At 38.8% G+C, this 13,151-nt stretch overlaps 1 protein-coding gene across 1 annotated transcript in view; it reads left to right on the top strand.

The window, feature by feature from the left end:
- Positions 1-13,151, top strand: part of PCCA (propionyl-CoA carboxylase subunit alpha) — a 1,163,293-nt gene that overhangs the window by 163,015 nt on the left and 987,127 nt on the right. The window contains exons 5-6 of the mRNA XM_073614439.1: positions 4,290-4,403; positions 5,074-5,127. Coding sequence (XP_073470540.1) covers positions 4,290-4,403; positions 5,074-5,127 — 168 coding nt within the window. The remainder of the gene's footprint in view (positions 1-4,289; positions 4,404-5,073; positions 5,128-13,151) is intronic.

The raw sequence follows: 13,151 nt of genomic DNA, 5'->3' as shown, positions 1-13,151 counted from the left end.
ACGTGAACCCAATGTTTAATATTTGAAATTTCATGATATTTACCTATATAAACCCTACTGTAAAACAATGAGCTTACTTTATAGATCCTTGTAAACTTACTTTATGTATCTTTATAACATTGTATACTCAATAAACTTCTTTTGACAAGGAAAAAATGTATTTAATATTCTTTCCACGTTTATTGAAAACTTTTGGCAATAAAGTGAAGTAGGGCTGAAACAACTAATCGATTAATCGACAACTAATCGATTATGAAATTAATCGATTACTATTTTCATAATCGATTAATCGGCCAGTAAAATAGTGGGGTTAAAAAAATAAAATGAGCCCTTTATAGTACAAAAAGAGCAAATCGCTACTGTAAATATTACTTTCACCATTCTACAGTAAAAAAAAATGAACCCCTTACAGTTGCGATTATTTGCTTTTTTTGTACTATAAAGGGCTCATTTTAGTTTCTTTTAACCCCATTATGTTACTAAACGTCTTAGACCTGGTTCACATCTATGTGTTTTTTGGTGCTTTTTGCAGAAACACACTACAGTTAATTTAACATGGTTTCCTATGGGACACGTTCACATCTATGCTTTTTTTCAGCCGCTGCGTATTTGGAAAGGGTCAAGGACTTTTTTTTTCTTAATGCAAAATGGTGCTTTTTAGGTTCAATATACTTCAATGGAGAAGCTGCAGAAAAGCATGTAATGCGTTTTTGCAGCAATTTGTATTTTTTAATCTGCCCAACAACAAATTGGCCAAAAAACAGTATTTCTCTTCTAATAGTGTATACAGTATATCTCCTCTAATAGTGAATATACAGTATATCTCTTCTGTCTGTTATTCTCAGAGTGGATTCAATATTTTGCTCCCTAACCATATAGTTGGTTGTTTATATTTACCACTGCATAGAGATATTTAAGAATGAATTGCCTTTTTTTTTAAACTTTACATATTAACTAAATTATACACCACACTTTTTTTTTAAGGTTATTAACCGATTAATCGAAACAATAATCGGCCAACTAATCGATTATGAAAATAATCGTTAGTTGAAGCCCTAAAGTGAAGTCTTCAAAAAGACTCATGTCTTTGGGTGTAAAACAACGTGAGGACCTCTGCGCTACTAAAAGGTGCAAATATGTGTAGTGCTGCAAAATCTGATGTTCACAAATCAACCATTGAAAAATAGATAAACAACAAAGTGATTTCGCGCAAAACAGTGCTAACAGCAACGCGTCACAATGAATAACATGAAAAATAACATGTGAAACAATGAAGTTACAGTGCTAGATTGCTACATGAAAAATTATAAGCTGAGAATCCATGTGATCCCGTGGGAATAATGATAATAAGAACGTGTAGATGATGATAAAAATGACGTGTAAAAATGATGGGTGTAAAATGAAAAAACATTAAAAATGAAAAAATGAGAAGAAGCGTGATGGGGTAAATCCATCAATAAATCAATAAGTCCATAAAAATGACGAATACTGTTCATGGATCTTCTCAATAGGTGAAATAATGTGGGCAAAAGTGGATGGCATCTGTATAAGGATGTGCTCACAGAGCCCTTGCCTCAAAAGGCATGGATAAGTGCCTTAGTAGTCAATGTTGCTAGATGGCAGTAAGGACCATTGATTGCCTCCGGTAGGTAGATGTCAGTTGTAGGGCCATGTAGTAGTTGAGTCCAAATTTATTCAGTAAAAAGCGCTGTACAGGGCATTGCAAGGAGCATAGCACAGTACAAAACGGCGTAGTGCCGTCACCTGATACGTCACGTATCCTCATGACTTCCTTAGAGGAAGTCACGAGGATATGTGACGTAACGCGTAGGATTCACGTTAGCCGACGCAACCGGAAGATATTGCCCTGTGACCCGGTTGATTTTGTTGCGGACCGGAAGTTTCGTATTAGGTGACGGCGCTACGCCGTTTTGTACTGTGCTATGCTCCTTGCAATGCTCTGTACAGCGCTTTTTATTAAATAAATTTGGACTTAACTACTACACGATTGGAGGCCCCCTTTTTTTCTTCTTTCCCTTTTTGTATGGATATCCGGATCTTGATGCAAGCCTGACTCGGCCCTACAACCGACATCTACCTACCAGAGGCAATCAATGGTCCTTACTGCCATCTAGCAACATTGACTACTAAGGCACTTATCCATGCCTTTTGAGGTAAGGGCTCTGTGAGCACATCCTTATACAGATGCCATCCACTTTTGCCCACATTATTTATTTCACCTATTGAGAAGATCCATGAACAGTATTCATCATTTTTGTGTACTTTGTGGACCATTTGTTGATGGATTTACCCCATCACGCTTCTTCTCATTATTTTTTATTTTTTTAATTGATGTTTTTTCATTTTACGGTTTTTTAATTTTACACTCACCATTTTTTACACGTCATTTTTATCATCATCTACACGTTCTTATTATCATTATCCCCATGGGATCACATTGATTCCCAGCTTAGAATTTTTCACGTAGCAATCTAGCACTGTAACTTCATTGTTTCACATGTTATTTTTCATGTTATTCATTGTGACGTGTTGATGTTAGCACTGTTTTGCTCAAAATCACTTTGTTGTTTATGTCTTTGGGTGTATACGCCTTCAAATGTGGTAATTTTGTAGGTGTTTCTAGTGTCCTATGTCAGGAAATTAGATGCACAATTTATGCCACTGGAACGCCTGAAGGTGCTTACTTGAATTTTGGACTCCTGTATATGATTAGGCTGTGGAAGTCTCATGTGATATGACCATACTCGGGAAGAGTAGCAAAATGTGTTTTGGGGTGTAATTCTAAGTATGCCTATGCTGTGTGTTAGAAAAATCTTATTGACAACTTTGTGTAAAAAAATAAAAAAAACATTTTCTTTCAAAAGACTCGCTATCTCTTTCAGAAAATTCCTTGGAGTATTTGCTTTCCAAAATGAGGTCATTCTGTGGGTGTTTCCACTGTCCTGGTGCTCCAGAGCCTCCAAAAATGTGCTAGGTGGCCAGGAAATGAGATGCATAATTAAGGTGTAATTTATGCTCCGTGAAAGCCTAAAGATGCTCCTTAGATTTTGGACCCCTCTGTGCATCTAGGTGGTAAAAAAAAGTCTTGCATGTTTTATCCCCATACTCAGGAGGCATAGCAGAATGTGTTTTGGGGTGTAATTTTGGGTAATTTTAAGTATGCCTATTCTATGTTTAGAATTAACCTTGTTAAAATGGCAACTTTGTGGGAAACATTTTTTAAATTTTTTTAATTCTCTAAAAAATTGTCACAGAAGACTACAACTTTAATAAACCCCATGCCTCTTACTAAATAACTTAGAATGTCTACTTTCCAAAAAGGGTCATTCAATGGGGTGTTTGTACTGTCCTGGCATTTTAGGGTCTCAAGAAATGAGTCAGTTGGCACATCAGGAGTGATCAATTTTCTCAATGATAAAAATTTCATATTGGGCACACTGTCGCGTGACTGAGTAAGTGAGTTTCAAAGTAAGACCGTGCAGAAATCTAAAAATTGGCCCAGTCAGGAAGAGGGGGAAAGTGTTTGAGGTTGAGGGGGTTAATACTGCTTTTAAATCTGCACATGTCAGCATCAAAATACAAGTTTTCATCCACATTTCACCTGCAAACATATTTTTACTTTAGAAAAATAATATTTACTTGGATATAGGTTTGGAGCTGGTATTTAAAAAAAAAAAAAAAAAAAAAAAAAAAAAAAATGTTGTCCATTTGCCTATATGTACGCAGTCAGTCAAGTACTGGAAGACTTGGCTACTTTTCAAGAAATTTTTTTCCCCACTTTTACTTTGCAGCACTGTCACATAGCTTGAAATGGTTGGTGTTGCTTTCCTGTAATGGTAATGCAGCAAAATATTATGCTTGGGTACATATTGGTCAGAACATTTTTGTAATTTGTTATTGTATTCATTTCAGATTTTAGGATGGCTATTTATTTATTTATTTATTTTTTTTTTTATATTCCGTTTCTGTTTTGTTGTGAATGGATAAAGTGACAAGTCAAAAAGAAATTAAGCCTTTTCCATTATTATTATTCCATATTATTATTAAGCCTTTTTCCTGTATTAAAAAAAAATGTAATAAGCATTAAATCATTACTTGAACTTTACATAGTTGTACTTCATTTCTAGGATAATGCTGTAGAATATAAAAAAAAATGTTTTTCTTGTATTGCTGAATGATATATGTGCTAATTTTCTGCTCTCATTTCAAGCTGATGGTAATTACTTTTGGTGTGAGCATCTGTCAACACAGAATATTTGTCTCCTCAGGTTCATGTGAAAATGGCGGACGAAGCAGTCTGTGTTGGCCCTGCTCCCACAAGCAAAAGCTACCTCAACATGGATGCCATCATGGAAGCCATTAGAAAAACTGGGGCCCAAGCTGTGAGTTTGAATGGGTCTATCTGCTGCAGCTGTTTCAGATCTAGAAGGCAGAATAGACAGAATTTGTATTTAAAAAAAAAAAAAATGACAAAAAAGGACTGAATATTCCGTTCTTGTTTGGTTCATGTCACATGAGTTAAATGTGGCCGAAATCTCTACTGGAAATCAAAGGCTTTTGAAGCATCTGGCAAGGCTGGTGGCAGTTCCTGCAGGTGGCTGCTGGATTCAGAAATCACACCAGGGAGCAGCTTCAGTTCATTCCCAAATATGCTGGGGGAGGAAAAAAATCCCAATTAGTTTTAACCCTTTCAGCTGCACTAATTCCTTTTTCTTTTGTGGGAAAATAAAAGGAAAAAAATGCACTAAAACTATTTTTGCACTGTCATGCTTTCTTAATTTCACATAAAATTATACGGGTGTGCTGACAGGAATCAAGATGAGCATTTTAGATATTTCTTACTACAAAAATGAATTAAATATTTTTTCTCTTTGATTATATATAGTTCTTCCTTTACAATTTTAATTCTGTAAAGTGACTAGGTTTTAGTAATGATTCATAATTTCCATTCTATATGTTTATTTGTGTCTCACCAGCAATGGTAGTGTTAAATATCTAATCACACCATTGACCGAATGCTTATTATGATTACACCCTCTGTTTATTTTCAAGGTCCACCCAGGATATGGGTTTCTTTCTGAAAACAAAGAATTTGCCCGTCGTCTGGTAAGTCTACTACTGGCTTTGTGGTGGCTAATGAATCTTTAAAATAAGCGGCAGAATGGGAAGCTGTAGTGACTTTATTCAGCAGAGAAAGGTGTCTGATTATGTCTGTGGCTAAGAGCACTGTTTTTAAGGCCCATTTGTACCTTAACCTGGACTCATTACTGTATATTGTCTATTAATGAACATCCAAATTGGCATGAGGTCATTACCATAGCGCATTTGTTTTTTGAAAAGGTTTTTTTAAATTGTACTGCATATGGTCATTTTATGTGTTAATATTTTTAATGTCTTGGCCACATGCACAGGCCTTGTAAAACTGAATGGTAAAATGTAAGATTTTTATTTAATGAATATAATAAGTAGTATCACTATTGAAGATTGACAGATTACAAATATTTTTTTTAATTGCCTGTAGTTAACTTTACACAAATGCATATAGCCGTTTAAAAGTAACAATTTTTTAAAACAAATAAATACTTTGGCATTTTTCTTATGATTTATTGCATGTGTGATAATAATTTTATTTTTTTAATGTTCCCACGGGGCTCTCCCATTTTCTGTGACTAGCTAGTGGCTTTTCAGAAAGCAGAACTGCATTAATCTGAGATGCCGCAACCAAAATTACATATTTATTTCAAGAGGTAGTTCAGAGTCCTAATGGATTTTGACAAGATTTCTTAAGTGGTTCTTGATCTGAAAACTACGAATAGGAAATTACCCAAAATAATGTCTGCCTTGTAGGGTTAACAGGCTATTACAGTTGTATAAACGGAGACATTGGGGGGTAAAGTGAATGGTCTCTGGGTCGCACATGGTCACTGATGAAGAAAGAAAAATTTGAACCTGTATTTGCAATTTAGCTTGCTGATTGGTGTAAGCTGTCCTTGTTCTGAGCTATCTAGTCAGTTCAGATCTACAGAACTGCTGTGTGTGTGTGTATATATATATATATATATATATATATATATATATATATATATATATATATATATATATATATATATATATAGACACATCATGTAGAACAGTTTTAATGTTAAAAAGAATTTTAAGGTTTGCATTGCCAAAAATGTATTTGATTTAACTTCTAAACCAATTATTTTTTTCTAAATCTAATACTGTATATTTTGGTTGCTTTTCTATTTTACTTTTTTAATGCAGCATTATAGAGTACTTTTACAAACCAATTTGTTGTGTATGCAGTGCATGTGTTCTAAAGATAGACCTATCAATATTGGTTATTTGATGGCTGCATTTGACTGAAAATTATTATATTAAGGCAGTGGCAGCCATACGATTCGTTTGCAAGGTGGCTGTATAGTTTATGTACCATAGCACAAAAGCTAATATTCAATTCCCATTAAAAATAAATTAATCTAATACTGAAATGCATGTATCCATGATTAAGCGCAGGTCTCAAATTGACGGCCCTCCAGCTGTTGCAAAACTACAAATCCCATCATGCCTCTGCCTGTGGGAGTCATGCTTGTAACTGTTAGCCTTGCAATGCTGGAGGGCTGCCAGTTTGAGACCCCTGATTAAGAGCCTTTTCACACCGATCCGTTGATGTGTTTTTGGGGTAAAAAAGCAGAAGAAAAAATGCATGAAAAATATATCCCTTTAATTCCAATAGAACTCTTTATACCAGTGCGCTGTGGGTGTGGTGCTTTTAAAAGTCCTGCATGCTGCATCTTTTGTGTGATTTTCAAAAGCGCACAAAAAACGCATTTCCCATTGATTTCCATAGAAAATGCATCCCAAACCTAACCGGGGTGTGTTTTTGATGCATTTTTTAAGTTACCTGCCCAGGTTTCACAGTTGCATGATTGGAATCGGGAGTCCAGAAAATGTGTTAAAACCGCATGTGCGTTTTTAATGCATTTTTTCAATGGAGCAGTGTGAAAGGTCTCTTATTTTTTCTTTTCTTCAGGGAACAAGCAAGGAAGTCAAATTTAATTGGCGGAATGAGTAATTTGAGTTTTGACTCTCACAGGTATCTGGTGACCATCATCTAATATAGCCAGAAAAGTTTTAATCCTAGTCTGAATTGGGTTTTAGCACTTTCCTATCAGATTGGCACAGTACAGATTCCAAAGTATAAACAGAAAAGTCAGTGCTACTACCCATACAACACATAGCAGAGCTCCCAGGTGCTCGATCCACAGTCGCTGTCTGAGTAATGTAGAAAAAAATGATCCGCACTCCAGTTCTTAAAATTTGTTCATTTTATTGAATAGCCACAGTGAACAAATGCAGAATAAGTCAGTTGATTTGTTTCAGCCTATAAGGCCTTAGTCATAAACGAATACAGTACAGATTCCACCTTTCTCGGGTGAGGAGAATAATTTAGCAGCTATGCCCTTTAAAGCATTATTGAATACCTAATTTTGTTATAACAGATTTTATCCCAAAGCCATTTAATCAGTTTGTATTCACTTTTGTAACAACAAAACTGTGCCACTGGCAAGGGTTTTTAAAACAAACCTAGAGGTATACTCGCATGCTTGTGCCATAGCATAATATATGCTTATAGCGTATGTATATGATATTATATAATAAAATGTGTGTATGGAAAGTATTCAGACCCCCCTTAAATTTTTCACTCTGTTATATTGCAGCCATTTGCTAAAATCATTTAAGTTCATTTTTTTCCTCATTAATGTACACACAGCACCCCATATTGACAGAAAAACACAGAATTGTTGACATTTTTGCAGATTTATTTAAAAAGAAAAATGGAAATATCACATGGTTCTAAGTATTCAGACCCTTTGCTGTGACACTCGTATATTTAACTCAGGTGCTGTCCATTTCTTCTGATTTGTTGAGATGGTTCTACACCTTCATTTGAGTCCAGCTGTGTTTTATTATACTGATTGGAATTTTTTAGGAAAGCCACACACCTGTCTATATAAGACCTTACAACTCACAGTGCATGTCAGAGCAAATGAGAATAATGAGGTCAAAGGAAGTGCCTGAAGAGTTCAGAGACAGAATTGTGGCAAGGCACAGATCTGGCCAAGGTTACAAAAAAATTTCTGCTGCATTTAAGGCTCCTAAGAGCACAGTGGTCTCTATAACCAATAAATGGAAGACGTTTGGGACGACCAGAACCCTTTCTAGAGCTGGCCGTCTGGCCAAACTGAGCTATTGGGGGAGAAGAGCCTTGGTGAGAGAGGTAAAGGACACAAAGATGCAGTCGGGAGATGGGAGACAGTTGTAGAAAGTCAACCATCACTGCAGCCCTCCACCAGTCGGGGCTTCATGGCAGAGTGGCCCCACGGAAGCCTTTCCTCAGTGCAAGACATGTGAAAGCCCAGGTGGAGTTTGCTAAAAAAACACCTGAAAGGACTCCAAGATGGTGAGAAATAAGATTCTTTGGTCTGATGCCAAGATAGAAATTTTTGGCCTTAATTCTAAACGGTATGTGTGGAGAAAACCAGGCACTGCTCATCACCTGTCCAATACAGCCCCAACAGTGAAGCATGGTGGTGGCAGCATCATGCTGTGGGGGTGTTTTTCAGCTGCAGGGACAGGACGACTGGTTTCAATCGAGGGAAAGATAAATGTGGCCAAGTACAGGGGTATCCTGGACGAAAACCTTCTCCAGAGTGCTCAGGACCTCAGACTGGGCCGAAGGTTTATCTTCCAACAAGACAATGACCCTAAGCACACAGCTAAAATAACGAAGGAGTGGCTTCACAACAACTGCGTGACTATTCTTGAATAGCCCAGTCAGAGCCCTGACTTAAACCCAATTGACCATCTCTGGAGAGACCTAAAAATGGTTGTCCACCAACGTTTACCATCCAACCTGACAGAACTGGAGAGGATCTGCAAGGAGGAATGGCAGAGGATCCCCAAATCCAGGTGTGAAAAACTTGTTGGCTCTTTCCCAAAAAGACTCATGGCTGTATTAGATCAAATGGGTGCTTCTACTAAATACTGAGCAAAGGGTCTGAATACTTAGGACCATGTGATAGTTCAGTTTTTCTTTTTTAACCACTTCCCCCCTGCCCTATAGCGGATTGACGCCCGGGAAGTGGTTCCGTTATCCTGACTGGGCGTCATATGACATCCAGCAGGATAACATGCCGCCTTGCGCGCCCCCTGTCAGCCTGACACACCGCTACACCGATCTTGGTAAAGAGCCTCCGGCGGAGCTCTACTAGAAAATCCTAAAGGAGAATGTCAGGCCATCAGTTCGTGACCTCAAGCTCAAGTGTACTTGGGTTATGCAGCAGGACAATGATCCGAAACACAACAGCAAGTCCACCTCCAAATGGTTCAAACAAAGCAAAATGTAGGTTTTGGAGTGGCCTAGTCAAAGCCCAGACTTAAATTCAATTGAGATGCTGTATCATGAGCTTACACAGGCTATTCATGCTGGAAAACTCTCCAATGTGGCTGAATTAAAACAATTCTGCAAAGAGTGGGCCAAAATTGCTCCACAACAATGTGAAAGACTCATTGCCAGTTATCGCAAATGCTTGATTGCAAGGGTGGCACAACCAGTTATTTGGTTTAGGGGGCAATTACTTTTTCACATAAAGCCAGGCAGGTTTGGACAGTTTTTTTGCCTTAATAAATGAAACCATCATTTAAAAACTGCATTTTGTATTTACTCGGGTTATCTTTGTGTAATAATAAAACTGTTTGATCTGAGTCATTTAAGTGTGACAAATAGGCAAAAAAAAATCAAAAATCAAAGTGTGTGTGTATATGTATGTGTATGTATATATTATAGTAAGGTCCATAAATATTGGGACATCGACACAATTCTAATCTTTTTGGCTCTATACACCACCACAATGGATTTGAAATGAAAAAAACAAGATGTGCTTTAACTGCAGACTTTCAGCTTTAATATGAGGGTATTTACATCCAAATCAGGTGAACGGTGTAGGAATTACAGCAGTTTGTATACGTGCCTCCCACTTTTTAAGGGACCAAAAGTAATGGGACAATTGACTGCTCAGCTGTTCCATGGCCAGGTGTGTTAGTCCCTCATTATCCCATTTACAAGGAGCAGATAAAAGGTCCAGAGTTCATTTCAAGTGCTCTATTTGCATTTGGAATCTGACATTTTTGCAGATTTATTAACCACTTAAAGACCAGCCTCGTTTTGGAATTTAGGTGTTTACATGTTTAAAACAGTTTTTTTGCTAGAAAATTACTTGGAACCCCCAAACATTATATATTTTTTTTTCTAACACCCTAGAAAATAAAATGGCGGTCATTGCAATACTTTTTTTCACACCGTATTTGCGCAGCGGTCTTGCAAGCGCACTTTTTTTGGAAAAAAATCACTTTTTTGAATAAAAAAATAAGAGAACAGTAATGTTAGCCCAATTCTTTTTTTATATTGTGAAAGATAATGTTACGCCAAGTAAATTGATACCAAACATGTCACGCTTCAAAATTGCGCCCGCTCGTGGAATGGTGTCAAACTTTTACCCTCCAAAATCTCCATTGGCGACGTTTTAAAAAATTCTACAGGTTGCATGTTTTACGTTACAGAGGAGGTCTAGGGCTAGAATTATTGCTCTTGTTCTAACAATCGCGGCGATACCTTACATGTGTGGTTTGATCACCATTTTCATATGCGGGCGCTACTCACGTATGCGTTCGCTTCTGCGCGTGAGCTCGTTGGGACGGGGCGTTTTAAATTTTTTTTTTTTCTTATTTATTTTATTTGATTTTATTATTTTTACACTTTTTTTAAAAAAAAATGATTGAGTCACATTTATTCCTATTACAAGGAATGTAAACATAGAAAAAAGCATGACAGGTCCTCCTAAATATGAGATCTGGGGTCAAAAAGTCCTCAGATCTCATATTTGGACTTAAATGCAATTAAAAAAAAAAAAAATGTAATTTGAAAAAATTACATTGAAAAAATGTGGCTTTAAGACGTATGGGCGGTAGTGACGTTTTAACGTCGCTTCTGCCCTGCAGTGTCATGGAGACGGATGGGTGCCATCTTCCCCTCACTCGTCTCCATGCACAGCTGGGGAATGGACACGATCGCCTCCGCCGCTGCCGACGGCTCTGGTAAGCGGCGGAGGGCACCGGATTGCGGCGGGAGGAGGGGGGCCCTCTCCCGCCACTGATAAAAGTGATCTTGCGGTGAATCCGCCGCAGAGACCACTTTTATCTTGTAGCCGACCGCTGACCGAAAACGGGGATACCAGGGTTATGGCAGCTAGCTGTTGCCATAACAACGATATCCGTCCTCAAAAATGGGACCTACATCGGCGTGGCGGCGGTCGGCAAGTGGTTAAAAAAGAAAAACTGAAATATCACGTGGTCCTAAGTATTCAGACCCTTTGCTCATTATTTAGTAGAAGAACCCTTTTGATCTAATACAGCCATGAGTCTTTTTGGGAAAGATGCAACACGTTTTTCACACCTGGATTTGGGGATCCTCTGCCATTCCTCCTTGCAGATCCTCTCCAGTTCTGTCAGGTTGGATGGTAAACGGTGGACAGCCATTTTTAGGTCTCTCCAGAGTTGCTCAATTAGGTTTAAGTCAGGGCTCTGGCTGGGCCATTCAAGAACAGTCATGGAGTTGTTGTGAAGCCACTCCTTCGTTATTTTAGCTGTGTGCTTAGGGTCATTGTCTTGTTGGAAGGTAAACCTTCGGCCCAGTCTGAGGTCCTGAGCACTCTGGAGCAGGTTTTCGTCCAGGATATCCCTGTACTTGGCCACATTCATCTTTCCCTCGATTGCAACCAGTCGTCCTGTCCCTGCAGCTGAAAAACACCCCCACAGCATGATGCTGCCACCACCATGCTTCACTGTTGGGACTGTATTGGACAGGTGATGAGCAGTGCCTGGTTTTCTCCACACATACCGCTTAGAATTAAGGCCTATCTTGGTCTCATCAGACCAGAGAATCTTATTTCTCACCATCTTGGAGTCCTTCAGGTGTTTTTTTTTTTTTTTTAGCAAACTCCATGCGGGCTTTCATGTGTCTTGCACTGAGGAGAGGCTTCCGTCTGGCCACTCTGCCATAAAGCCCCGACTGGTGGAGGGCTGCAGTGATGGTTGACTTTCTACAACTTTCTCCCATCTCCTGACTGCATCTCTGGAGCTCGGCTACAGTGAATTTTGGGTTCTTCTTTACCTCTCTCACCAAGGCTCTTCTCCCCCGATAGCTCAGTTTGGCCGGACAGCCAGCTCTAGGAAGGGTTCTGGTCGTCCCAAACGTCTTCATTTAAGGATTATGGAGGCCACTGTGCTCTTGAGAACCTTAAGTGCAGAAGAAATGTTTTTGTAACCTTGGCCAGATCTGTGCCATGCCTCTGTCTCTGCCTCTTCTGTCTCTGAACTCTTCAGGCAGTTCCTTTTTGACCTCATGATTCTCATTTGCTCTGACATGCGCTGTGAGCTGTAAGGTCTTATATAGACAGGTGTGTGGCTTTTCTGATCAAGTCCAATCAGTATAATGAAACACAGCTGGACTCAAATGAAGGTGTAGAACCATCTCAAGGATGATCAGAAGAAATGGACAGCACTAAGGATGAGCTCTGGCGTGTTTGCAAACTGCACGTGCCGAGCCCGCCAGGAAGTCTGCACTGCACAGCGCTAATCACAAGCAGTGAGACATTTCCCGATGTGCGGCTGCAGAGATCGGGAAATGTCTCACTGCCTGTGATTAGCACAGCGCAGTGCCGTCTTCCTGGCGGGCTCGGCACGTGCAGCTTGCGAACACGCCAGAGCTAATCCTTAGTGTTGTCCATTTCTTCTGATCATCCTTGAGATGGTTCTACACCTTCATTTGAGTCCAGCTGTGTTTGATTATACTGATTGGACCCGGCGGGCTCGGCACGTGCAGCTTGCGAACACGCCAGAGCTCATCCTTAGACAGCACCTGAGTTAAATATATGAGTGTCACTGCAAAGGGTCTGAATACTTAGGACCATGTGATATTTCAGTTTTTCTTTTTTAATAAATCTGCAAAAATGTCAACAATTCTGTGTTTTTCTGTCAATATGGGGTGCTGTGTGTACGTTAATGAG

This window comes from Aquarana catesbeiana, linkage group LG02, assembly GCF_042186555.1.
Source record: "Aquarana catesbeiana isolate 2022-GZ linkage group LG02, ASM4218655v1, whole genome shotgun sequence".
NCBI lineage: Eukaryota > Metazoa > Chordata > Amphibia > Anura > Ranidae > Aquarana > Aquarana catesbeiana.
The sequence above is the reverse complement of the archived record's forward strand: the minus strand, read 5'-3'. Positions and strand labels throughout refer to the sequence as shown.